Source organism: Ammodytes marinus (genome assembly GCF_949987685.1).
Source record: "Ammodytes marinus genome assembly, chromosome: 2".
Lineage (NCBI taxonomy): Eukaryota > Metazoa > Chordata > Actinopteri > Uranoscopiformes > Ammodytidae > Ammodytes > Ammodytes marinus.
Window position 1 is genome coordinate 20,710,390 of NC_137231.1, and position 27,838 is coordinate 20,738,227.

The following is a 27,838-nucleotide window of genomic DNA, read 5'->3' on the forward strand; positions in this document are numbered from 1 at the left end:
CTGTGTTTTGACTCCAGTGGGGCCAATAGGTCCCTGCTGACTGCAAACTGCAGAATATCCATAAAAACATGTACCGGAAGAAAGCAGATTAGACAGACATGGATAGAACCTCTGTTGCCTCCAGAGACATTGATACAAAGGCCCCTACTGAAGCTGTCTGTATTGCTCGCTGCCAACAAATGCTGCTCACAAAGTGAATGACTCAGGGATGCCCGCAGTGCCCCCTCAGTGACTGTGCACTCTTTGGCCGATAGATTAATTCATCCACGTCCCTTCTGCCGCTGCGCACAAAGTTGTCTATGCTAGGTTTTCACCTCCTAAACAAATTACAGCTCCCTCCCACAACCCCCACTCTCCACATACACACAAGCAAGCACACACAAAAAGCTGTTACATGCTCCAGTTTGTTCTTGAACCAACACATTCTTGGGCTGACCTGCTAGGGTGCAAAGAAGTACAATAAGATGAGCCGCACCAATAGCCATGCACTGCAGCAAGCCATTAGTTGATCATAAATCTCATGAAATAAAGGGAGGGACCCTAACATTGGTAGAGACTGAAAACTAACAAAAGTAATTGGTCATTGCTTACACAGGACCCTTTTATAAAGTGCAAAAACCTTATGTGGGGGCAGAATACAGTGGCCTACAGTCAGAGACTGTAAAAACCTCAGGAACACATTTTGTATAAATGCAAAGCAAAGCTTGTGTGTGCAGTCGATCACACTAGCAACCCTTTGACACATTTCTGTCCGTCATAAAACCCACATTGCACACACACCTTGTTTTTTCTGCTACATGTGCAATAACAGCATTTAACGCTGCTATCTGCAAACACTTAACCAAGCAACCAATTCCATTCCTTCAAGTGCAGTTATTGATTTCATTTTGAATTGCAACCCCCTTGTGTCTTCGCTCCATGTTTGTGAGTGCATCTTGTGTGTAGATGTGCTCATGATGTACATTCAAGTTGAGCCATGCTGGCCGTGTGGCACTTATGGAAAGCAATATAGTGGTCGCTTTATCGCTTTTGCCCAGATTTAAATATCTCAACAGCCATTGGATGGCTCAACATGCAATTTAGGTAGTTAGTAATAGAACAGAGAAGATAGTTCTGGATAGAGAAGATAGTTCTCTTGGTCAATGCAATTGTTTGAAGCTATTTTCTGATAACGGCCAGGTTTATTCATTTCATCTGTCACCAGTTTATTTATTTCATTTTTAACTGTACTTTCAAACTTCATATATGTCCCTGATCTTGTATTGTACTTTAATTGATGTTGAATGTGGTGTATGAGAATTGTGGTTGATTGTGCTTATTTTTATCATGGTGCTGCTGTCTTGGCCAGGTCATTCTGGAAAAAGAGATTTTAATCTCAATGAATTTGTACCTGGTTAAATAAAGGATATTGATTGATTGATTGATTGATTGATTGATTGATTGATTGATTGATTGAGTTAGAGGTTCATCAAGGAATGTGGTGACCCCTGGCTTTTTCTTTAGTATCAACAGTTCAAAATGTTCTCTTATACAGTGAACTATTTAGAAATGTTACTTGTAACTCAACACATTCTAGTTTATACATTTATACTTTCACTTTAATAACTTACTTGACCACCCAAGGTTTTTTCCACCAGCAAGTTGTGTGATACATATCTAAACAACAGGCCAATATATGGCAATCACATTTTGTACAGACATGCATGCTCCCAAGAGGATGAAGCTGGCTGGCTTTGGTTATACCCTTATACTCTTTTACCAGGGTAACCAGCAGGTCAAAGTTTTCACTTAATCAGAAAGATATCCAGTTAACATCTTTACTGGTGGGCCATTTATTTTTCCCTCAGAATTAATGTTACGATTTAAGTTATCCCTTCATGGTTCCTGTAGCGTCACAATCAGGTCAAATTAATTTAAGTTGTCCAATACTAACCAAATACATCCAAAATGGAATAGGCCTCAGCTTATTCCAGAAACACTTGACTTGATTCATAGACATTGTAGGCATACATTTTTAAACTGAATTAAAAACAAAATATCAATTAATGTTACTTTGATCAATTGTATGCTTACTTTTTAATAGCTTTGCTCTGTAAATTGCAACAAGGATTCATGCGGAGCAAAGTTAAATCCGGAGTCAAATCCCTTGTGTGTTCAGACATACTTAGCCCAAAAAAAGCTCCAATCACACTGTACAGTGAGAAAAAGATACAGTGTAGCCTATCATAGGCTAGTCTACATGTAGCCTAGCTCTGACTGATTACAATGAATAAGATAACGCAGATCTAACTGTCTGTTGCATAAATATTTCTGACTCTCTCTTGCTGTCCTGCATGCTTATCTCTAATCAAATGCTAACCAAGTTGATTGACTATTCAAGTGAAGTTTACGAGGAGCACATGAAGGCAGCAATAGATCACCCCCCCCCCCCCCCCCGTCTCTCTCTCCACCCCCTGTGTGTATGTGTCGGTCCGCCCTCGTGTAGCCTACTGCAGTGAATTGGTTGCTGATTACCCGCAGCGTCACTCTATTTAAATTCGCTCAGCCGTCGCAGTCGGCATCTTCTGCTCGCGTCCGAGAAGTTGCATTTAGCCCAAACAACAACAATAGAAAAAGCCGGATAAGGTTATTTTATCTCGCGCAAACAGGCGTTTGTTTCCCTCTCATCTTGTCTGCAGAGATGCGGCGTTCCAGCTCTTCTGGGGTAAGTGAGGAAAGAAGAGGCTTTGGGGAAGATGATATACGCTCCTGGAGTCGTCATTGTTTAACAGCCTGTAGCGCCTCTGTTGTGTGCATATTAAAGAGGCCGGGCATTGTTTAGATTAAAAAAAGTTAGCCACAGTTAGCAGAGCTGTAAACTGTCCGCGCGCCAGTGTGTGTCCATTCATTAATGATTCGAGTCATTGTTTCGCTTCTTTTTTGTTGTAACGAAACTTTGAGCAGCACTGTTAGCCTATTTTTCTTGTTTAAACACCCCCTTTGCCCCCCGTGGCTATTATCTTTCATGTAAGATGAAGTTTGTTCTGGCAGCACAAGGACAAACTTTACGGGGAATGTTTTTTCACAGCACCTGAAAGAAATGAACTGATCAGCCTCTATAATTATGGGAGGACACTTTCCGGTGTTACACCGAAAGCTGTGACTGGGCTCGGTAAATGCGTCTTCATCTTGTCTCTTTTAAAGCTTTAAAACGTGAGCTGCTGGAACCGTGTGCTTTTACTCTTTGTCTATATTTAGCCGGGGCTTAATCCTGTGTTATGTAATGTGTCAGAAAACATGGTAAGAGACACTGGCTGGCTGTTATTGTTGTGACCGTATCAGTGCATTTCAAAGTAAAGTAAAGTTTAGTTTATATTCAGATAAGAGTAAAGGCTTACTTGAATGTAATAAAGGCACAATTTCCCCCCACACTCACTGACACAGGAACAGTGTTCTAACAGCTTTAAAGTGCATACAATAGGCCTGTTCCAGCTGCCTCTCAAATGTCCTATTAATAGGTTATTGTTTAAAATTATCAAATGAAAGCTGCATCCTCCGAACTGAGAGGACGCTGAGCTTATTCCAGACTGTTCTGTGAATTGGGAGCCTATTCATCTTCATACTTTGTTCTTTTTTGATAAAAGGATGACAACCGTTGTGGTGCTCAAAAATTTACTCTAAAATCCTAAAAAAAAGAATGAAGTTAGGGGGGTGCTTGTGGGGTAGTGGTTAGATGGCGGCCCCCATAGAGGCTCAGTCCCCAGAAGCAGAAGACTACGGGTTTGAATCTGGCTCGTGGTCGTTCTCTGCATGTCATTCCCCTCCCTGCCCCATTTCATCTTTCTCTCCACAACTATCCAATAAAGCATAAAAAAAGAAGAAAAAAATCTTGAAGAATGAAGTTAAAAAAAAAACTACGTCTGTATGGCAGTTTCTTGATATTTGTGTCTCGATTCAAATCACCCAGGTCCCTATCAAGAATATCGAGAGGGAGCTAATCTGCCCGATATGCAAGGAGCTCTTCACCCATCCGCTGATCCTGCCCTGCCAGCACAGCGTCTGCCACAAGTGTGTCCGCGAGCTGCTGAACCTCAACCCAGAGGACTCTTTCGATGCCGGCTCCGAGTGCTCTCTGCCGGGCAGCCCCCGGTCCAGGGTGCCCTCCCCCTCCATGGAGAGGCTCGACAGGCTTATGAGATCAGGTGGTAAGGAACCAAAAAATCCACTTTTTCTTTTATTTTTTATTCTCCCCTTGTAGGTTTTTGAATAAATGTTTTCTTTTACAGGAGGGATTCTATTGTGTGCAAATAATTGGTGCAGGCGTAGGATCTCACATTTCTACTGAGGTTAAAAAGCATTTCAGCGCAGCGTGTAGGTAGTAGGAACATTGCTCATCGATTTGGCCTGATTAGATGAGTTATGATGTGAGCTGGTGGAAGGAGGGCATATGCGATCGTTGCGCAGGAAATGCAATTATTAAATATATATTTGGCCCATTTGTGTCAGTAGTAATGCCAACTTTGTTTCCATTGTCTTCCACCTAATACCTTTTGACTTCAGTTTGTTTTAGTTCTGCTGTCGTCTCAGTGCATGTATTCAACAGGTTTCAATGGCTGGAGCCTGGGCTTGGCCCTCCCTATAGAAAAAGGATTAAAGCGCTTAAACATTCCTCCAATAAGCAAATACGTGGTTACAAATAGGAAACTGTTTGGTAAAGATTATTTACCTTACAAACATAAAGGGTACTGCCACTGTGATGAGCATTTCATGAACCATTCCAAAAAAAAAAATGTTTTTTGGTCGGTGCAAATTTAAGGGAAAGATTGAATAAGCCTAAGGAAACTCTGAGCAAGGCAAACGTGGACCAGGCATTATGTGACTATATGGTTTTTATTGTGCACAGTAACCGCCCCTCCTCCCTCTGGTGTCCTAGACAAACTAAAACAAACACAGAAATGATTTAATTATTTTACTGCTGAGCCATAACATTGTCAGTCATCACTCCTTTTGCCCTGATGTCGGCTTTCACAGGCTTCATTAAAGAGACAGCAGAGGAACTTGACAAGCTGTATTTTGTCGACAAAGAAGATAAATGTTGACAAGCTCTCTCAAGCCCTAATTGTCCTGGTTGTCTACCTCTAATGGCCCAGGGGCATCAAACATCCCCTACAATCATGCAAGGGCTCATTTTATTCATCTGAAAATGTGTCAAGCAGAGCAGCCATCGTTTTCACCCCACCTATAATTGAATGCAAAGGCATGCGTGTGTTATGTACACAAGCGAACAGAGCACATCTGTAAGCTCCTTTGAGGCATTTTAAACTCTTTAAACCAAGCTGAGCTCATGGGAGGAAAATCTGGATGGCTCCTGGAAGCTTAGATGACTTGTATCAACATTTCATACGTTCTCTGCTTAACACATGTTTCTGCTGCTGCCAAGCTCAAGCAGGTCAATGTCCAAGCCTTGAAAACAGCACACAGGGACACAAGGCTGCCTTTCTGTCTTCTGAGAGCTCTGGGCTTCAGGCCATTTCCATAAAGATTTTGTCTCATTTGTACCCTTGTCCCTCACCCGGTGACCAAACCAGAGTTGGGTCCGACTTCCATACTACACACTAATTCTAAGCAGGGATTTGAGTATTTAGTGTATTCATACTGGAAAAACGTTGTGTAGTCCAAATGGTCAGTATGCATTAAAAAAAAACTTTTGGTGCTACTCGATGTTGAGACGGCTACAGAAATATCCAGAAAAGCTGGTTCTAAGCTGGCTTTGAGTTTGTAGGGAAAATGACAAAACGACTCAAAACAGTAGCTACGCATACTAAAATACTTTTTATATGAGTGTGAGAATAATGCACACAGGATAAGGAGGAGCAGCTGACAATACAAATAACTAATCATCCTCAGAAAATAAAGTGCAGTTTTAAGTTCATAGGTGCAAGTATTGCAACGTTTCTTGTGAATTTAAATTATTAAGTATGTTGATTTATTGGATGCTGAATAAAATGGCATACAACAAAGACTATTATTGTCAATACACAGTCATTAATTTATATTTTGGACACCACAATTGACTTCCCATCGTCAGAATGTTTGACATGAAATTAGTTTCTAACCAATGAAGCATACTCGTATGAAATGTGACAGCTGGTGTCCATTCAAATACGATGCCACGTAGCCTCAGAGCAGCATTAAGAATCCAAAAGACCGGAGCTAAATAGATCCCCAGAGTACAGTGAGGTGAACAACGTTTCTGGGAGCTACGCCATTCATGGTTGAAAACCACGGAGACCGGGCACTGGAACACAGCCTCCCTCATTCAGCCCCTCCCCACCCCCACTGCACCTCTCCCTTCAACCTGAATGAGTTCATTCTTCACTAGCGGCACTGCATCTGTCGCATGAAATAATCAAATTCACCTTTCGAGTAAACAAATCTTGCCTGTTTCCACAAGCCAGATAGTGCAATTCTTTTCTATATTCTCATTCTGACTCACTCAATGATGGTTGTTTGAAATAATTTGAAACCCTTAATATCATTTAATTTACAGTACATTTAGAGTTCTCTCTTAAAGAAGCAAAGAACATGAGAAATGCACAGGTTTTGCACATGTGGAATTCCCTTGGGGATTATACAGTAATGTTCTTCCTGTGTAAAGTACATTTAATCAGCAGCTCATGAAAAACAGATTCTGTGTGTTTACAATATTTCGGGGAAATTGTAGTACACATGAGCACATTAACTCCCAAACAGAACAACAGAGTAATTCTGACGACCGCCTTCAACACTGGGAGATCAGATCATTGGTAGCCATGGTGACGCAGCCTGCCTGTAAGGAATGAATGAGGGATTAGGTGAAGGGAGAAAAAAAGAAAAGACTTAAGGCTATATTTATCAGTGTGCAGCTTGGACAAGCCTTGCTGTGCTTGGAAAGAGGAGGTTTACTAAAAACTTCATCAGCATTGTTTCTTAACTTCATCTTATTTTATGTTGCTGGGGCTCAAACAGTGCATGGTGCATTTATGTTGAACAGCTAACTCTTGACAAGTGCACTTCAGACTTGGCATAAGTTTGTCATGCCTAGTAAATATGCTGGAGGAAAATATTGATACCACTCTTGTCCAGCTAAATACGAAGGGTGCACAAATCAAGAGTTAATTGTACTTTAATAACAGTTCACATCCTGTATGTATGTATGTATGTTATGTATATTATAAATGCTGTTTTGTATTTCACTTTGAACTGCATTTCCAGACTTTTTTTTTTTTTTTTAACTACAAGTTTTTCAGTTCACTCTTACCGTCACTTCACGTTATGTATTGTTTTATTTTTTACTTGTTGGTCTCACCTCACTTCTCTGTTCATTGCTTGCAGCCACTGTGCGAAGGTCGTTTGGAAGTCGAGGTAGACGCGGGCTCCGTGTTTTGAGTAGCTGTAGTAGTGAGTACAGTGTTACCTAGAACTCCCTGTTAAACCCTAGTTTGGTTCTACCTTTTCTCTACCTGGTCTACTTTAGCCCTGTCAACATGACCATACAAACTTGCATCACTGTTTAGGGATACAACATTGTAACAACATTTAATGTAGTTATAAAAGCATTTTGTTAGACATACATTTCTACATAATGGTTGAAATTAAGCACATGAAAGAAGTCCACTGAGAAGTCCACTGAGCATAAAAAGTATCAAATTATTACAATTCCAGAATAAAGAAAAGATCGTTGGGAGAAGAGGTAAAATGCCCCACTTTGGTAACTAAAAGAAGAGTGCTATGGAGTAAAGAAGGAGCAATGAGGTCTTGACGGGGGAGCTGGGGAGCTAGGCATTGGACAAGTGGGACCCAAGACTAAAATTTGTGAGAGAAGGGGTGAGGATGTTTCCTAGGAGTTGAAGTAGGACAGGAATGTGTATTTGTGTGTGTCCCTGACACCCCGCTGCGTGTGTGTGTGCGTGTCTGTACACTAGCGAGGGTTTGCATCAGATACAACATGGTGGCAAGTAAAGCCACTTTTATTAAGATGCTGATCTGTCAGCTTTTTGTCTGAATGCTTGCACACATACAACGCACAATAAGTTTGGGCTTGTTAAAAGATTCCTAACTGCGTTTTACTGACTGATATCTCTGTGCCTTTAGGGTACTGTTTATGCTTGACTTGACAACTATGAGTGTTCAATAAACAGTTTATAAGAACACAGACCTGTTACAGCCTACCTCTAATCATTTTAGGAATGATGGATGGAGAAGTGTCAGATTGCCAGCCAAGTAAAACAAGACAAAATACCGGTACTGCTATTGTTGGCAAACTAGTGCACACATTTAACAAGTTCAGTGGATTTTTTTTTTGAAAACAAAGTCTCATTATGTGTTTGAGCACAAACACAATTTATTTAAAAAAAATGCTTCTCTATAGTTATGCCCTCAAAGAATAGACAAACGTAGGAGTGTTCTGGAAATGTAATAGCATAGTATCAAACAAAATGAAGATGCGATCAAAAGTAAAGTTAAACCTCATGTGATCTATGTTGATTCAGAATTTCTAAATACGTAATAATGAAATGAAACAAGCCTCAGTAAACAGGACTCCCCAAATTCATATTTACAATAGAAATGGAAAAACTAAATGTTTTGGATATATTAGAACCTCAATTGTGTGACCATATTCAGTTCAAAAAATAAATAAATCTAATGTTCAGACGTGCTCATGTTCACACAGTAACACTTTGCAACAGAGTAAAACATAAAGATGCTACATTAGTTCCAGATCTGTGGACCAAGCCCCTTTTTAGCGCTGCAATGACTCGTCAGTTTCTGCCCTCGACCTTGCCTCTCTCAACACACATACGTACACACTTTGCTGCAGGCGTCTCCTGTCGGCCTCCCGTTCACTCACACCTGCTCTTTCTAACAGAGAGCTTGAGTCATTGCACAGTGTCCCAACATGACACAAATCTAATAGACATCCATACATGCACTCACCGTCAGCTCTTCTGCATCAGTCATTAGTTTGAATATGAAGGCCTTCAGTCTTTCACCTTCCATCCAGTGACTTAACTTATCTTAACAAGACCATGTCACTTTCATTACCATCATCAGACTACATTTTTCATCATAACATCAAATTATATTAAGTTCACATTTGTCTTGACTTCAGGTAGGCTGGGTAGTCGGTAAGTGTGGCAAACGGTGCTCAGTAGTTCAGTTTGCTGCTGGACCACAGACAGATTTATTTATTTACTGTCCCTGTACTGTCATTATTCAGTCCTACTCATATCTCAAAGTGGTTACATGGCTACACATGACACGTAGTATATATGTTTGCTGTTCTGCCACTGCTTTTCCCTCAGCTGCTCCTTTTTTCCCTTTTCTTTTTTGTGTGCATAAGTGCTGTTCCGACTAAGTTGCCCTGTATTTCGCTTACCTGAGGAGTGTTTGATTTAATTTCTAGGTCCTCGGAAACGAAGTGGAAAATCTGGCTTGCAAACTGAGATAGATCCAGCACTCCTCGCTTCCCCTGTCCCCCAAAAACGTGAAAGCAATATTTCTGTCGTTTTTATTTTGCCGTGTAGTGACTTCAGTTTGCCGGCTTGATTTTGAGTGTGTGTGCGTGGTACCAGTGTTTTGCGGTCCCCATTGCTTGCTTCTGTGATGTGATTCCCTTATCTCCACCTCATGTTACTGTGTCAACACCTTGTTACGATGCTGCGGCATCACTAACAAGCAGAATATTGTGAGAAAACTCTTGAAAGCCAGTGTTGCTTTCAGAGGTGTTTTGTTGTTGTAAAAATAAGTGTTGATGCATTGAACTGGACATATGATATTAAAGTTAAATTGCAGGAACTTATGATTTATAACTTTAAGTTCTGCTTCACACAGTGTAATTCAGTTGGTCTTTATTTCAAAGTTTTCTTTTTATAATATAAATCCTTGGTCACTCATTTTTAGGAAAAATAAACTGTTTCCTTTTGTCCAGATCATTGTTAACACTTAAATACTTAATTCATTCAAGTAGTATATGTTGACTGACTTGCATTGTGAAATTGATTTCTCATAGCGTATATGTATTTATGTATTCTCTATAAACTCCAAGGATGCCAACCTCCCCCATGACTTTTCCCGTATCTCCTCCCTCTTCAATCTAAACCAGTACTCTTGGAAAGTCTCTTTTCCTGGACTTATTTCCATGTATGACCACTACTCGATAAGATGCCTGTTTAGATGTTTTGCTCCATAGATCATTGTCTTCATGGAGTAGTGGTCATTGTGGAAACAACGCATAAAGGGAGACAAACTGAGGCCCTATTTGTGAAGGCTTGATATTTCCATGTGCATTATCAAAGGCATTTCTTTCCTTTTTCCTTAAGATCATACTTGGCAAGTCGTGCAGATGATGTAATGCTGCTTTTGTCAATCTCTGCGCAGAATCTGTTGAACACGGGGGGGGGGGGGTTCAAATTCCTCAACCCCAAGTTGACTCTCTCGGAATCTATCCCTTCAGTGTAATCTAAAAGTCAAAGGACATTGTTGTCCACGTGTGAAAATAGGGCCTCAGACAAGATTGTAAACTGGGTGACCCGAGGCTATGAGCGTACAATACAAACGATGTATTCTTCGCTTGGCTCCTCTCCAGGCTCCATCTCTTCCCCTGGGTGGCGCAGAGGCTCTGTGACTCCCCGGGTCACCACCATCGCATGCCCAGGCTGCCAGCACGACATAGACCTGGGCGAGCGTGGCATCAGCATGCTGTTCCGCAACTTCACCCTGGAGAGCATTGTGGAGCGCTACCGCCAGGCCGCCCGCGCAGCCGTCGCAATCATGTGCAACATCTGTAAGCCTCCACAGCTGCAAGAGGCCACTAAGAGCTGCATGGACTGCAAGGCCAGCTACTGCAACGAGTGCTTCAAGCTGCACCACCCCTGGGGGACGCCCAAAGCTCAGCATGAGTATGTCGGCCCCACCACCAATTTTAGGCCCAAGGCAAGTATACCGTCACTGCCCCAGGGAAGGGTTTAGTTGAACTTTGATAATCTGTCATCACATGAGTCAAAAATAATCATTGGCATGTATACATTAGGCAATGCTAACGTCTTTAAATGGTTGAATATTGAACATGTTTTATACAAGATGTTGAAAGTCAATGTAAGCAGCTGCACATCTGTCTGTCACTATCTGGTTTTCCTGATCATTTTCTCAGGAATATCTTTCATTGATTTCATCGCTTATTAGCCTTAATCATACAGTAAGAACATTCATGTAAATGTTCCCATTTTGACTTAATCAGTCCGACTTAATCATTCATATTCCTTTTTGTTGATCAAAAACAAACACTGTCTTGGATAAACTTTGGTGAGGATCTTGGCAGTAAAAAAGTGCTGATTTAACTTCTATTTAAAGACACTTCAGGAAGTGGCGAACAAAGAGCTGTCCAGATGCTTTTTAACTTCAGTTCATCTTCCTGTTTCACATCACGTCAGCTGTAGATCACTATAAGAGTTAAAGGCTTTTACAATGCAGTAAGTTATGTATGCAAGTGTGGCATTTGTCTGTGATTTAAACTCATTGTTGTTCTGCTAAATACCTCAGGTGCTCATGTGTCCAGAGCATGAGATGGAGAAGGTGAACATGTACTGTGAGGTCTGCAGACGACCTGTGTGTCACCTGTGCAAGCTGGGAGGATCCCACGCCAACCACAAAGTCACCTCCATGGGCAGTGCCTACAAGATCCTCAAGGTACACATTTGAGACACTTTGGAAGGAAAGATGGGTCGGCTGGCTTTCAGTTGAATACGCTGGATTTGGGTGTGTTTGTATCTGCCATGACTGAGTAATTTAAAGTGTTACAAAATAGGAGTTTTTAATAACATGGATAAAGCTGAGCTTGAACACAATGCCACTGTTGACAAATGCTTGAAATGGAGTCATGACACAGCTAAACACCATTGGAAACACCATTTTTAAACTTAATATGCCCATAACTGTTTTGTGGTAACTTTATTTACAGAACTGCATTTAATACTCTCAAATTGAGTAAAATCCATTTGGTGAGCAATGTCTTCCATTCAGTTGGGTTTATGACTGGCTGTTCCCCGAGTATCTCATTTCCTGCTGTAATGTTAATCACTGACCTGTACCTGTGCTGACTTGCAGCAGACTGTAGAAATCAATCTCTTTTTTTGATTGTAAACAAACCCAGGCTCGCTAACAAGGTTAAAACTAATTGACTATACGTGCATGTGGTCATCAGATTTTCGCCCCTTAGTAGAATTCAATTTCAATCAGTTAGAGTGTTTGGTTTATCTTATATATCTAAAGACAGGTGATTGTTTTAGGACTATTTGGTTGCTATGGAAGAGACAACACAAAACACCGAACCTTAACAGAACCGGTTTAAATTTTAAAATACCTGTAATGGTAATTTAATGTCGTTGGTATGAACACTCGGTTCCATGCGAGATTGTTCATCAGGATCTGTGTGAAATTCAATCTACCTGTGTGTGTGTGTGTGTGTGTGTGTGTGTGTGTGTGTGTGTGTGTGTGTGTTCGGACACAAACACTATGGTGCTTTAATATTTAATGAGACCATTTGTTCTCAATGATCTTGTGCATTGTCTTCAAATTGTTAGACAATGTATCGGGTGTACTTAACAGTCCCGGAATTCTTCGTCAGCCAGGAAGTATTATGGGTTTCGGTTGCTTTGAATAGTATTGCACTGTTGTCATATCATTGTAATACTATAGTTGACGATGATTGACATTCTGTTGTTTTGGGCCGATATCCCTTTGTGAACGGTGTGTAAGTTACTTCTTATTGTTTGTCATGTTAATGTTGTGTCTGTGTGGACACACTTAAGTGTTTTAAGACCTTATGAAACTGTCTGTAAATGCTGCTGATCTTTTCCCTCATCAGGAGAAGCTTGCCAAGAGTATCCATTACCTCATCAGCAAAGAGGACCAGGTCAGGACTCAGATTACCGACCTCGATCAGCTAATCAATCAGACCGAGGTAAGAGCTGAGTCACGCTGCTGCAACTCCAGAAACTGTACAGCATGCTCTGCAGGAAATGGAGTTTCCATTTTAGTTTTCAACTGTAATCTTATTGTTGTCTATTCCTTCTTTTTTAATTGTAATTTTATTTTTTTCCATTTACTGAAAATGTGATAAGTAGGGAAGAACGGGGTTATAAGTCACACGGGTTGGTTGGTTGTCACATTTTTTTATATCTCGACACCAGAAGGCACTGTCTGTGAAATTTTTGTATGGAAATATCCAGATTTGGGATCAGAGGCCACCTACATAGTCCTCCTTTGAGTTAGACAGCTGAATTTGAGGTGAGAGGACTGTTTGTGTTTTTCATGTCAAATTGATCCTCAGTATTTTTCTTCTAGGCTTTTTTACGCAATGGGTTTATAACAAAACACTCGTTACACTTAAAAAGTGTAAAGGGAAAGCTATAGTTTAGATTGTTGTTAGCTAGCTAACTAGTTGTTGGATGGTTGTAAGCCTTGATAATAGCGAGAAATTCCAGTTGGGGTTGGTCGCCAAATATTTTGGGGGGTTGGTTGCCACATGTTATCGAAAGGCTGCAGCCAGGAAAGGAACCCAATAATAAAATAAAATGTAAAGTTGTATCCTCAATGACACCCTACAGAAGAAAAGAATAGAGCAGGCAATGGCAGCTAGCATTCAATTTATTATTTATCTAATTTTACAATTTAAGACCCTCCCCTTATCTTTAAGCTCCTCTACTCCTCCTCCAAGAGGTTTCTCCATAGTTGCATTTACACTACTTAAGTATTTACCCTATTACACAATGACATCTATTGTGAAATATGGTTGATTTGCTAGTTACAAAAATCAAAGTGTTTTAATACAGTCTATGGTTAATTTCTGAACTTCGCTCTTTTTTAACAGAATACAAATATTGATATAGCTTTCACAAAACAAGTCGGTGAAGTTGAGGAACAATCACACACATTGTCTGTGTACAAAGAAGGAAGGTCCCTAAACAAACAGTATGCAAACCACACAAACAAGGAAACACAGGATTTGCTTATGGCTACTTGTTTCCCTCCTGTATGTCTGGGTTTTTCAGCCTCTGAAAAGGTTCCCCTTTTTGCTTTCGTGTCCGCCGCCTGCGCTTTTTTTTTTTTTTTTTAAAGAGTGTGTGACAGTTTTGTTTTTTATTCATTTATTAATGTACAGAGCTTTTTCAAATGTGAACTTTTAAAGCTTCTACTTAATTGAACTACCTAAAATGGAAATTACAGAAAGTCCTAAAACTTTTAACAGTTTTAACCGATCACATCTGGAATATATGGAAAAATTTGTACAAATTGAGAACAACATATATATATATATATATATATATATTTTTTTTTTAAAGGAAAATGGGCAGCTATCCGAGCGTGAAGCCACTGAGCACTTTGAGCGTCTATTTGAGACACTGCAGGAGAGGAAATCTGAGATGCTGAGGTCCATCGAACAGTCTAAAACCCGACGCCTGGACCAACTCAAGACTCAGGTATGAAATGTCTGGACTTTATTTAATTCCTATTGAGTAATCTCCAAATGATTCCTTTACTCATCATATTCTTAACCTGAAAATAAAATGTCATATTAGGGGTCAAAGTTTGTCTTCTTTTTAGGATTTTTCCTGAGGGTGCTCTTCAATCTAAAGCCACCTGTTTTGATGATCGAATGACACAAATGCTCTTAAAACTATTTCCCAAGGTGGAGGAGTACCAAGGCATGCTGGAGAACAGTGGTCTAGTGGGCTACGCTCAGGAGGTGCTGAAGGAGACGGATCAGTCCTGCTTTGTACAGACTGCAAAGCAGCTACACATCAGGTAGAGCTGGGTGACACTGACAGTCATGTTTTCATCATCATGTTAAATAGTCTTTACTGATGACTGGGTTATTTCAGAACATTTTGAAAACCAAATAAGTTAACATGGAACATTTTACTACTTCTGTAAAATAACACTCACTTTTGATGGGACTCTGTGCATTTCAAAGAAGTTTACAATTAACATTACCTACACAGTTTCAAACTTAACACTTAAAAGCCAACAGGTGCACTTAAGCATCTCAATGAAGTTGTCCCCTATAAACTTAATAACAGGAAGCTGGACCTAGTGAGTCTAATGGGAATCATATTATTTAGAGCTTTCCCCCACCAAAGTCCAGACTGTAAACTGTATTAGTGTCAAATCAATAATTAAGCAGCTTAGTTTTGATTACCAGATATAATTTCATTACAAATCACAGAAGTGAAACCTGATTAGTTTAGACATTCTACACTCACCCTGAATTCTGTGTATAATTAATTATGTTGCCCACGTAAAGTTTATCATTAGCTGTGCCTTCCTGTTTCCCGTCAGATTTCACATGTGGGATTTGATCTGTTTTATTTTAGTGTTGAGAGCCTCAGTGTCATTACAGTATGTGTTTGGGTGACTGCACGTGGCTTTATGTGTTCCTGACACACTGCAAAGCTTACCAAACCCATGGGCATTAAAGGCAGTGTTCAGTCCATTCTGTGTGTCGGCGTGTCTTCTGCTTTAAGTCAACTAATTGATCTGCATTAGCAGCTTTGGCTCATCAAGGAAACCTTTTCACTCTCAAGCATGATACTGCGGTAAAGTTCTTGTGTCGACAGAACTTGATTTTTAATCCTCTTTTTCACTTATAACATTCAAGATAAATATAGATATAACTCTCTTTTTAAGAAGTGATTAAAGAAATGGTGGAAGTTACTTGTTGTAATTGTGAGGGAGGGAAAGTTAAAAATGTTTTCTAATCAAGATAAGAGTCTGCTGATCAGATTTCTCATGTTCACTTGAATTACAGAAACCAAATCTTTGTATGTTTACAGGATCCAGAAGGCCACTGAGTCTCTGAGGACGTTCCATCCTTCAGCTGATCCCTGCTTTGATGAGTTTGTGCTGGACACGTCTAAAGAAGAAACTTTGCTCAAAGAGATGTGCTTTGGTGGAGGTACAGCTCATTTTTATTTCAGTCACATGACAGCAGAAGAGAAAAGGGCCTCTTGCTTTTATTTCCCCAGATAAAGAATTTACTGTGATATTGTTATTAAAAAAAAAACTAGCACTCTCTCAAAGTTTAAACTCACTTTCAAATTTGAATCACACAACAGTTTTATGTTGGTTTTGAAGCGGTTTACCACTGTTTTTAAAGGGTTGTCTCTGAACTTCCACAATGTGTTCACACATTTGTCACAAGTAGCTTGAAAAAGTGACCATCAGTTTGTCAACATAATACGGCAACGTTTTCTGCTTCTATTATCTCTAAAGATAAAGAGGATGTTTGTTCATGTATCCTAGTCTAGAACATGGCAAGTAGCTTTGTTAGTAAGTTGGTTTAAAGAATAAGCTTGTGTTTTTAATACTGCGACTTCAGCTGTTCATCATTACCTGTCTATCATATGCAAAGCCCCGTGAACTGTGCTGTGCTCAGAGGTCATCTGCCAGAATGGAAATTGAATAAACAAAACTGGAAAAGCTCATTGTGGAGCTTGTTTCTGGTCTGCTGATTTACAAAGGCTCATCTATAACAAACTGCTCAGGTAAAAGTTTCCCAGGCATGAAAGGATAACGTACTACTTGATTGAAATGGCAACCTTACTTCAAAGGGGGTTGCCATGCTATTTTAGATGGTGTTTTGAGACGGAAAGAAAAGCAAAATAGATATATATTTTTTCCAATACAACCTGCTCTTTATTTCATGATTCTTAAAGAGCAGGAAATGACCGAACAGGTAAGTTTTTTTTTTTTTTTTTTTTTTTTTTTTTTTTAAACATATCAGCCATAACAAAAAAAATTGCAATTTGCTAAAACCTGGTACAATGCATCTCACCTTGCTCTAAACAAGGTAATTGTTTCTTTTGTACATTGACCTTGTTCAAATAAAGTTACTTTCAATGCATTACATCAATACAAAATTCCAAGAGCAAAGATCAAAGGTCTGCAGATAATGAAGCAAGTTGCAAAAAAATCGTTGTCATGCATGGTGCAACATTTTATTTTAATTTTTTCAGGGTGGAATGAATGATATTGTTGCAGATTACACCCATGTCAATTATTTCAGTTGTACCGGTAGTTATTCAGTGACAGTTAACTGGTATCTGAGATTTGGGGGCATCCTGGAAAAAGAGCCCCGTCGAAATAAGAAGCTGGCAAATGTTGATAAAAGGTGGAGTCAGCGATTATTGAGATTGCTTCTTGACAAATAACTTTGTTAAAATCAGTGAATCTCCTTCCAATCCATTACAATTACAAACTATGTGTGCTGCAAAAAAATCTAATGTTGATACACAGCGTAGGCTCTGTAAAGTTGTATATAAACAAAGGGGACCCACCGTAGCTAGAAACATGCCCGTTTAGGGTCTAGGCCAGGGGTGTCCAAACTTTTTTCACTGAGGGCCACATATAGAAAAATCTACGAAGGGCTGGGCCACTGCAAAAATAACACATTTATCAGGACATGTAGCTGCTCTGATGTTTAGTTTCATAGTATCTTCGTAAATTGTAATCCTTCTTCACGGCAACACTTTACTTCAACATTAAACAGATACATTCCCACTCTTGTTAAATGCCATTGATACACCCAGTGTTTTCTGCTTTTGCGTCCAATGTCCAGCTGGGTGAAAATAGTAGCCAGCAGAGATCCCGCCCCTCCAAGGAGGGTCCGGGGGTATGCCCCCCCGGGAGATTTTTTAAAGTGAAATGCATGAATCTGGTGCCCTTTTGAGAGGGAAATTAAGAGGCTAAAGCTGAAGAATTTTGTTTGGAAAAAAATGGAGACACTGTGTCAGATGAATTAGAAGCTATAGGAGAAGGACACATGGCTTTTCCATAATATTAATTTAAAATAAAATATTATGCAGGGTCCTCTGGGATGGGCTTGGTGCTCTTTTTTTTCTTTTATGGGACATATTTCTCTGTAATATGAGTGCATTTAAATTAGTTAAAAATTAAAAGGGCCATATTATATATTTAAAATGTGCCACGGGCCAATCAATCTGTTTTGACACCCCTGCCCTAGTGGGTTAACTAAGAAATGCAAAAAAATAAAAATTAGTTTTATTTATTTTTCAAAGGGCCATATTATATTTTTAAAATCGCCTGCGGGCCAATAAAAAGCGGGCCGTAGTTTGGACACCCCTGGTCAAGGCTGTGTATTAACACCAGATTTTTTTCATCGTGCGCACAGTACGGACAGGTAGCGGATCGTGAGGAGATATTCACTGATTTTTGACCATAAGCATTCTCCAGAATCGCTGACTCCACCTTTTCAGTAACTGGTGTAGATTTGAGTGGCAGATGTTCCAGACCTTGGCATACAACAAATGCTGCATTTATTAAAGGGTAAAACGTGGCTGTTGCTGACATTGTAGACAAAGCTGAGGTCCCTTTGGCGTAGAGCCATTATCCCCTCAAGTGTATGTGGCTAAACAAAAGGCTGTTGTCTCGGTGACTGTTGGTGACAGACAAAGCTGCGAGTGACATGAGTTTTGTGGCTGTGGTGGACTTTTGTTTTTACAGTGGGGAACTGGCCTTGTTGGGCTGTTTTTAAAAATCAGTGATGTGGGATTCATCTGGACAGCTATCGTTGGCTCCATCTAGACTTACTGACCAGTGGACAAGAAATGGACCACTTTCTATACAACTCGGGGAGAAACGGTTGCGTAACAAAAACTTAGAGGAAATTCTTTAAAAACTATTGTTTTTAAGAACATTTGATAGTTACTCAGGAATAACATGTTTATGTTGCAACCTCACATATCTGAAGTGAAGACAGAATGACAGGGAAGCTTTATAGATCATTTGTCAGAATTCGAACAGTAACACATTATTGTAATTCAGGGATGTAAACTGAAACGGTAAAGATCATAATTTTTTTCCTGCATTATCTATTAATGTACTCATCGTAATGTGTCAGCACAGCCATTTTCCCCACATGGCAATGGCATAGCAAATGATTAGGGCTAAAATGGGACACAAGCTCATAAAGGACATTTATGCCTGGGGAAAAGACTTTGGGGACTGGGGATTAGCCAAGTGACTTTGGAGGCTATATGGCAGTGGGAGAACTGGTCAGTGAGTGAGAGAGAGAGAGTATTTCACCTTTTATTAAAGAAGGATTACAAATGGCGAAAAGTCAGAAGGCATAAAACTACAGAGGGAAAAATTACAGGACAAGGAGATGATGAAGGAAATTCTCATGGGGAGAGTGAAATGCCTTGATCTTAGAGGAAAAATTCAGTGACCTACATGGTTACAGTAATGTGATTGTTTCTGGAGAACATTGAGCTTTAGGCTGAGACAACAGGAAATTAATGATGTGAAGGGTGGTACAGAGAGGATGCTGTTTTGAGTGAGTGAGATGACTGCTGGAAAATATTTCTGTAGATGGATGTAAAAAAAAGTCATAGCTTGACAGATTGATGCTTGATGGGAAACCCCAACAACCACCAAGAGGAGACAAAAATGCACAATTATATGATGATAAAGTGGAGTAGATGAAAGGGAAAGTGGTGTGAAGGGGTCAGAATATGCCATGGTAAAAAAAAGTTGGAGAAGGGAATGTGAAAGCATGAGGGGAAGAGGGATGGTGACGGTGGGGATGCTTTACTAAGTGCATTTCCGGGCAGTGAGTCTATGTGAAACCTCTTAACAGGCTCCATTATGCAGGACAGTCTTGTCCATTATTATTATTATTATTATTATTATTATTATTATTATTATTATTATTATTATTATTATTTCTGATCTGACTTAAATAATCGTTTCTGCACTTTCATTGCTGCGTTTCCTCAAACCATGAGTTATTGAGTTCGATATGATCGATACAAAGCATGATAAAGACAAAAGGTTTAATGGAAATTCCTTATGTTTGCAATGCAGTAGTATTAACATTTATGCATATGAGTTAATTACATATTGCTTGTCACCAGAAACATGTTGTTAGCATTAACCAGTGTCACACACCTTATTTTGAAATGAGCTTTTATTGGCTGCATATCGCACATGTTAAACACAATATTTTAAGACCCCTTCCCTCACCATTAATAGGGGAATACAAATCAATGTTACTACTGTACTTGTTTACTGAGTCTTGCCATGTCTTGTTAACGTGTTACTGTTATTTCTTCATCCATTGTTTTCACAGTTCCAGATCCTCCTCTGATTGACTTGTCCAATAGCCGAGTCTATAACGAGGCCTCAGTGTGCTGGAGGCTGTCTGATGATCATCTACCTACAGATCACCACATGCTTGAATACCGCAGGTGGGTGCAACACACACATAGATACATGCAACAGGAACAACAAAGGAATGTGTACAGCCAAAAACGATCTCCTAGATGTGTGGAACAATTTAAATGAATTGACCATAATCTTGTTGTCCTTTTCAGACTGGGGCCCCCGAGCCAGGAGGACGGTGAAGACAGTGTGGTGTGGAGGCCTACAGACAGGGTGTATGGCTCCAGCACTGTGGTGTCTGACCTAGAGCCCAACAGCCTGTACTCCTTCAGGGTGAGAAGCTGCAGGAACTCCATGTTCAGCCCCTACAGCCCCGAGGTCACCTTCCACACGCCACCTGCACCGGGTAAGCCTGGGCTTTAGTTTTCCACATATTTTGAAAATGTTTTTGCTGTGTTATTGAGCTGATGCTAAGTGCATTAATTAATTAACCAAACTGTTATTGCATGATTAAGCTACTGCCTATTGGAGAGCCAGACCCTGTTATTGGGCCTCTTTTTGGCCAAAGTAGCAGCAGCTAAGCTCCCTTACTTCTCAGAGCACGGCTGGGTGTTTTGCTTTGGAACCGCTTTGGGGAGGATTAATAAATGAGGGATGCTTTTGTTTTTTTAAACTTGGATTCTATTGCAGTTTACACTATGGATGTAATGAAGCACAATGGTGTTTTAGTTGATCACCATGGTAATGGCTTTTGTGTTTCAGATGAGTGGATCCCAAATAGCCTTGGTGAGAGTGGGTTGTGTTGTACAGCGCAACAGCTTGGAAAAGAAACAGCATTTTAAGCTAGGTTGACAGACATAAAGTGGATTAAATTAATTAAAAATTAAAACCCTCCCTAACCATCTGCTGAACCTGAATTCAAATCGTATTCTCCCAGTAAGGGATGTTTCCTCTTTTATTTATATTCTGCTTGGCAATAATTCAATTTCTTTCTTTGGACTGCTTGCACTAATTATACGATTATGCCAACAGTTTTAAAGGTATAGGGTTTTGAGAGGCACTACTTTCTGTAACAAAATCAGTATTTTACACACATGCATATACATGACACGTCAATTCCTGATCTGCTGTGGCCGTACTTTGATTTGTCTCCTGCACAAGCCTCGTCATTTGTGTTATGATTGGAGCTTCCACATTCCGCATGCCTGTGCTCTTTGGTTCGTGTAAGTCTAAGTGGATGGATGCACTGTGTGGCCGTAATGAGGGGGAATTTCAGGCTGGGCTGAAAGGCAGATGACCAAATATGCACGCGTGTGCACACACAAGGCTTATGACAGAGCCCAAGGTGACATAGTTGCTAACTACAACAAAAAAAATACTCAATTTCGAGACTGATAACTCCGGAAAGCAAATCTGCAAGTGCTAACACGTTGTGATGTCATTAAAACTTAATTCAAATTTGAGGCCATGGACTCTGAACAGACAGGTTTAATGATCTGGTTGTCGTTTAGACATAGTTGTCAGTATTATAACTCACTGCGAAAAGAAAAATCCTGCTATTATTTGATCTAGGTCTATTTCTTAGGCTGTGAAACTAAATTATAGTTGCCTGCTTTGGGACTAATTTCATGCTGCATCAATTATGTGTGGCCCAGTTTTTATTTCTATTATTTATTAAATGACTGGTAGAATCAATCTACAATACTAAGCTAGTGTCACAGTTGCGACCTGGATTGCTATTCTGGGTGTAACTATCATGTAACAAATCCAATTCCATAGACAGGAATTACAAAATCTGCCATCTTAACATTATCTTTGAAGAACAGTGCTGGTGTTGGAGGATGAAACAAAATTGTTCCAAAATTCATCAAGGCAGAGTATGTGTTTACATCTGTTACGTTGTCCCTAAAGTTATTAGCCTCTAACTAAGCTTCTAATTAAGAATGTCTTGATAGCTGTCTGAATCGGTGCCTCCCTACTACATAACTTCTAAATAAACTACAGCATTGTTGTCTGGTCACCCTTTAGGTAGACTTATACTATTATCATTATCATGGCCTAGTTGTTGGAAGGACTTCCCTAGATGCATGCAAACGAAGTGGTCTTCCCCAGTGTGGACCACAGATTGCATGGGATGGTTGAGTGAACAGGCATAATCATGTCGGCCTACATGGATCCTGGATTATGGTAATTGTAGCCTTTGGCCCACAAACTATTTATAAAATGCAACCAGATGAGGAATGTTAACGGCAGCTGCAGATTAGAAATGGGGCTTTGGTTTCAGTTGGCTGTTATTCATTCCGGTGTGATGATGATACATTTTTGTGTAGCTCTTAAAGACTGTCCTATAGCGCCCTCATGTGTTGTCTCTTGTCAACTCCCCAGTTCCAAACTCTTAACATTCCTTATAGGGAATAAACTACTGTCTTTTACACAAGTTGTATACACTTTTTTTTTCTCCCTTTTCTGTTCTTTGTTTCTTTTTGTCTCCTCCCCAATCCGTCTGTCTCATTTGCCCCCTTTCTGTTTGTGTGTAGCTTTTGATTTCCTGTTCAGCGACAAGTGTGGCTTCAGCACGGAGCGTCTCCTTCTGAACAAGCGACGGGACACTGTTGAGAACGTAGCCGGCATGGCCTTCCTCCTCGCAGCAGAACGTGTGCAGACGGGCAGCTACATCGGACTAGACTACATAATTGGGGACACAGGCATCTCTCAGGGAAGGTATGCCAAAAAATCTGACAACACTGGGACTGTTCATAGAAGTTGTGTCCAGCAGCACACTTGTTTTTTCTACAAAACCAATTACATTTGCAAAGTGAGCCTCAATGCAAGTTATCTTTAAAGACAAACTAAATGAGCTGTAGCCACATAAACCCTTTTAATGTTAAATATCGCTAAAAAAAACCAAAGCACAAGTCGTTAAGCACACAATGTGAAAGCACACTGGCATCTTGCTAATTAGCATATCAATATGTCATGCTGTCTGACTCTGGAGATAAGATATTCCAAAGTGCAGTGTTTTTGAGCACAGGTTGTTAAACGTATTAAATGTTTATTTGCTAACCATCTTTTACCAGCCTCCATTCAGAAAGAGTGATATTTAATTAATTATGGAGGAGATTTTTTTGCACCTGGGTCAACCCAGAAAATAAGTGTCTCATTAATGGTTTGTTTTGCAGGCACTACTGGGCCTTCAAGGTGGAACAGTACTCCTACATGGTAAAAGTTGGAGTGGCCTCTGACTCGAAGCTGCTTGAATGGTTTCACAATCCTAGAGATACCAGCAGCCCCAGGTAAGTGCATGTACATAAAATACATCTATAATTTACGGTTTGTCCATAATTGATTAATTGAATTGATGCAATTTTGTTTTATTCTCACCACATGTGTATGTTTTTCCTTTAATGTACCTGACTGCAACATAAACAGCTGAAACATCCCCAGTACAGGGATAAGAGTGTTTAAGTCATACCTAATCCTGTGATGTAACAGAGCTTGTGTTGTAAACTCGTAATGAGCTTACTCAGACAAGTATGTCCTTCTCAATGGATCAGCTCATGTTAAAGGAACATTTTTTTCCAAATATATCTTAATTATCTGGTTATTACATAAGGAATTTAAGCTGTCCATTTGAAGGTTTAGTTTGAATTTTTCTGCTGAAGAGAATGCATGAAACTGTATAATTGCTTGTTTAGAACAGAAAAGTATTAGGAATACTTTTTTTATACTAAAATGTATCAAATTACCACATCTCCAACAAAAGAGAATGTCAGAATAAATCTATAGCAATTGCGATCAATCAATTTCAAACCCCTTAAAAGTGTACATATGGACAATTATCAGATGTCTTTGTGAATTAAATGTATTTCTGTTTCGACTGTTGGTCAGAAAAAACAAGACCTTTTTTGAAGGCGTCACTTTGTGATGGGCCCTTTTTATCTTATTTTATAAGATAAACTAGTATTTAGAGAATAATCTACATATAAATAATATTTAGGTCTGACATCACTTTAGCAAAAACCTCACACCTGCCTATCTGGCCCACCCTCTGCTTCTTCCTTTGAGCAGGTATGACCATGATAGTGGGCACGACAGCGGCAGCGAGGACGCATGCTACGAGCTCTCCCAGCCCTTCACCCTGCTCACCGTGGGCATGGGGAAACTCTTCATCCCCAAGACGTCTTCATCCTCAAACGCAGCTGCTGGTGACCCTGGCAACCGCGTGCTCCCCTCGCCACAGCGCTTGGGCATCTGCCTTGATTACGACGCATGCAGAGTGTATTTCTACGATGCCGACACCATGCGGTGCCTTTATGAGAGGCAGGTGGATTGCTCTGGAACAATGTATCCGGCTTTCGGCCTCATGGGCAGTGGCAAGGTTCAGCTGGAAGAGTTTATCACGGCTAAACGACTAATGTTCTAAAGGAGACGGGAAGGAGCATGGTGATGCATTAGGACCTGCAGCTATTTAATCATTAGCATGTTCCTTGAAGAGCAGGTTTATTGACAGGGTGATGGAGTACAATCTAAAAGGTCAGATTAAGCAGATGTGATCAGGGCCTTCAGCATAGATCACATTTTACATCTAGGACCAGAACCTGGCCTTTTTAGATTTGGCATGTATAAGGTATAATGCACAAGCAAGAGCATGACACTGACAAGGAGTGTCCACATACAAAAAGGTTGGTATGTGAAAGGTCTTCTCTACATACCAAAGTCTTTGTATCTATTAATTGTATTGACCTGTTTTTAAATCCCAGCTGCGATCAGCTGTTGATGTAGTGGAATGGGCTGCACATTTAGTCGGTAGCTGCTTTGAATCTTAATTGTTTTAACATGAAACGCCTTTGAGCTTACACTTCCTCTTTGCCAGGTTTCTGTTTTATAGAATTTTTGGTGTGCTAATTGCTTGGTGGTGTTTGTTTCTTTGGCTCTTTTTCTGTAACTATTTCTCTAAAGGTAGCAGCAGGGTTAGATGTAATCTTGGTGGACCTGGGAGCCTTGTAGCTACTTTCAAAGCTAGCGCCTTTGTGCCTTTTTTTTCTTCTTAAGAAATTGCTCACTTGGTTTGCTCTAGCAAGCATATTTGTGTGTCATTGCACAAGCATTATGGAAATATACTTCAGCATATAATACTGTATGTGAGTTTTTACTGTAGGTAGTTTTATCAGACACTGGTGTCGAAGTTACAATAGTTAAAAGTTATCATTATGACTTGTTGCGTACTCTCCGTTTACTCTTGAATATCACAGAAAACACTACTTTTCTTCCCTGTCACAGTTATGTTCAGCTGTTTTTGCACAATATGATGAAAGAAGCATCGCACATGTTATCATTTACAATCATCACGTTTGATCACTACTAAGTTAGTTTTTTCACTTTAAATGTTGTAAACTTAGTCAACACATTGTTTCACACCGTCAGTCACACTCACAGAAACCTTCACCTTTTACTAACATGAATCCTGGAGCAGTTACTTGGATTTAAAAGCATCACTGTTTGCACAGTACTGAATGTGACTTTCAACATCATAATACCAGCAAGGTACCAGAAACACCGCGTGCTGGCTGGGAACATCACTTTAAGAGCTGCAAAGTCAATAATTGCCAAAGCATATTGGTTCTAGTGCTGACTTGAGTTCAACACTGTGGCCTAGCAGCTTTTATACGCAGTTTGAAAACACAGCTATTCAGGTTCTTACAAAAAGTGCTATCACTAAACACGCTGTACTTTTTTACCATCATTTACTTCCAGACCAACACATGGAGAATACCATAGTAGCATGTCACTGGTTGAGTATGTGTATCAGACGAGACACTAAAGGGTTGATTGGCTTTGAATAAATCACAGTGTATATATTTAAGTCTAAGAGAGCACACTAAACAGACCGTTTTACTGAGCAACCATGTTTGGCTTTTTTATTTTTTTTTATATAGATGTACATGTGCCTGCTCATGGCTTTGTACATTTAATTTAGATTTCTGGAGGGTCAGGGTAAGCGGTGTTTGTGTGTGTTTTCTCAGGTTTCTGGCCCTGATTGGGGCCCAATGCTACCTACCTCTATCTGTCAGGCCTGGAAAACCTTAACTACTGTACCTTTTCCTCACAGAAAACAAGTTTGGTTTGTTTTGCAGCTTTGTCCATAACTATCGTTTTACTATCTCCGCCTTGTCTTTAATGTCAGATGATAAGCTGAACTTCAAAATGGTTGATTTAACTTCCATGTACATATTAAGAGTAATATTATTTTTAGTTGGAAATTTGCTTGTGTACTTGAAAGAGATGTGTATCAATATTGGTGGAAATTACTGTAAACGGATGTTACACTGTTCAGCTGCCTTTTATCAAGGGAGTGTTTTTCAAATGGTACTAAAACCCTTTTCTTTCTTTTTGTGGTGTTTTGGTTATAGTGTGTGTGGATCATAAAATAATTTTATTATGTGTTTAAAATGGAATAAATTCATGTTTTTACATTTGGCTGGACAAACGTTCTACATATTGGATATCTGTGACGGGGTGCACACTTTGTCTCACTGGGTTTGCTGTCAATTATTTTCACTTAAATCCTAACGGACCTGAATCCTGATACCTGCATTTTAAAATTGACTGTTTCAACATCTTTAAACGAGTCTATGCATTTATGAATTGGCAGGCCGGTTTCACGGTTTTATTTCCATCACAGACTGTATTCTTGTTCATCACAAAACAAAAAACTGAATGTTCTTTTTGTTGTTTAAATTTTTTTCTTTAATTTGGTTGCTCCACATGGGTATTACAGCACAGTTTGTAGTCACAGACATCTGATAAAAGCCTTGTAATCTCAACACTGCAGCTGATTTTAAATAAAATTCCATCCTATAGCCTGCTTTTCAGATGTATTTAGAACCAAATATTTCGCAGGCTGGCTCTCAATCAAATTCCAAGCTAGCACTTTAAAACAATCTGCAGCATGTCGGCGTGTATTTGGCTCTGCAGATATGTATAAGAAATGTGTGTGTGCAATATTATTGAACAGGATTTAGATGAGACTGGTTTAGAAAGACATAAGCCCATCAAGACAATTTGCACTCTTTATAGTTTAGGTTTTAAATGGGCTTTTCCGTGGTACAAAGTGAATTTTAAATACTAAACCTGTGATTATTTTTTATCAGTTAACACTGAAATGAGTGCATTTGTTCCGTGTTTCCTCGAGAGGATATGGATGTTATGTGTCAGTGGTGGGTTTCTGTATGTGTAGTATGTAAAGATGTGGAAATACTATCCTTTGCTCTCAATACCTGGAAACGCTTCACTTGATTTACTGTGTGGGGATCTCATCAAATAAAACTAGTCTGTTTTTAAATAATTTGTTGTCTTTATTAATATTCACATATAGTTGCAGTTCTATATATCTAGTTACTGAAAGCACAGCAAAACCTTATCTCGTATCTTTTAGTTTCTTTGTATTGAGGTGTGTTTATGATTTTTGTATTGTATAACTCCTTTAAAGCTTCACTGGGACATTAGTTTACAGGAGTGGCCATTACACAAAAAACATGAAAAAATCAGTGACAGAATTCATTAAGCTCTTAAGCCATTTGAATACAGATGTTCTAAAACAAATACACACAATTATGCTTCAATTCAATGACACATATAG

The 27,838-nt window shown here is 39.6% G+C and overlaps 1 protein-coding gene across 1 annotated transcript; it reads left to right on the top strand.

Moving 5' to 3' along the window:
- Positions 1–2,580: 2,580 nt before the first annotated feature.
- Positions 2,581–27,473, top strand: trim36 (tripartite motif containing 36). Its single transcript, XM_080038641.1, has 13 exons — positions 2,581–2,704; positions 3,947–4,184; positions 10,607–10,953; positions 11,560–11,706; positions 12,884–12,979; positions 14,361–14,498; positions 14,708–14,823; positions 15,852–15,973; positions 20,168–20,285; positions 20,412–20,605; positions 22,737–22,920; positions 23,379–23,492; positions 24,268–27,473. Exons 1-13 carry the CDS (start codon positions 2,681–2,683, stop codon positions 24,620–24,622), a joined length of 2,193 nt encoding a protein of 730 aa, XP_079894767.1. The 5' UTR covers positions 2,581–2,680; the 3' UTR covers positions 24,623–27,473.
- The last annotated feature ends 365 nt before the right edge of the window (positions 27,474–27,838 follow it).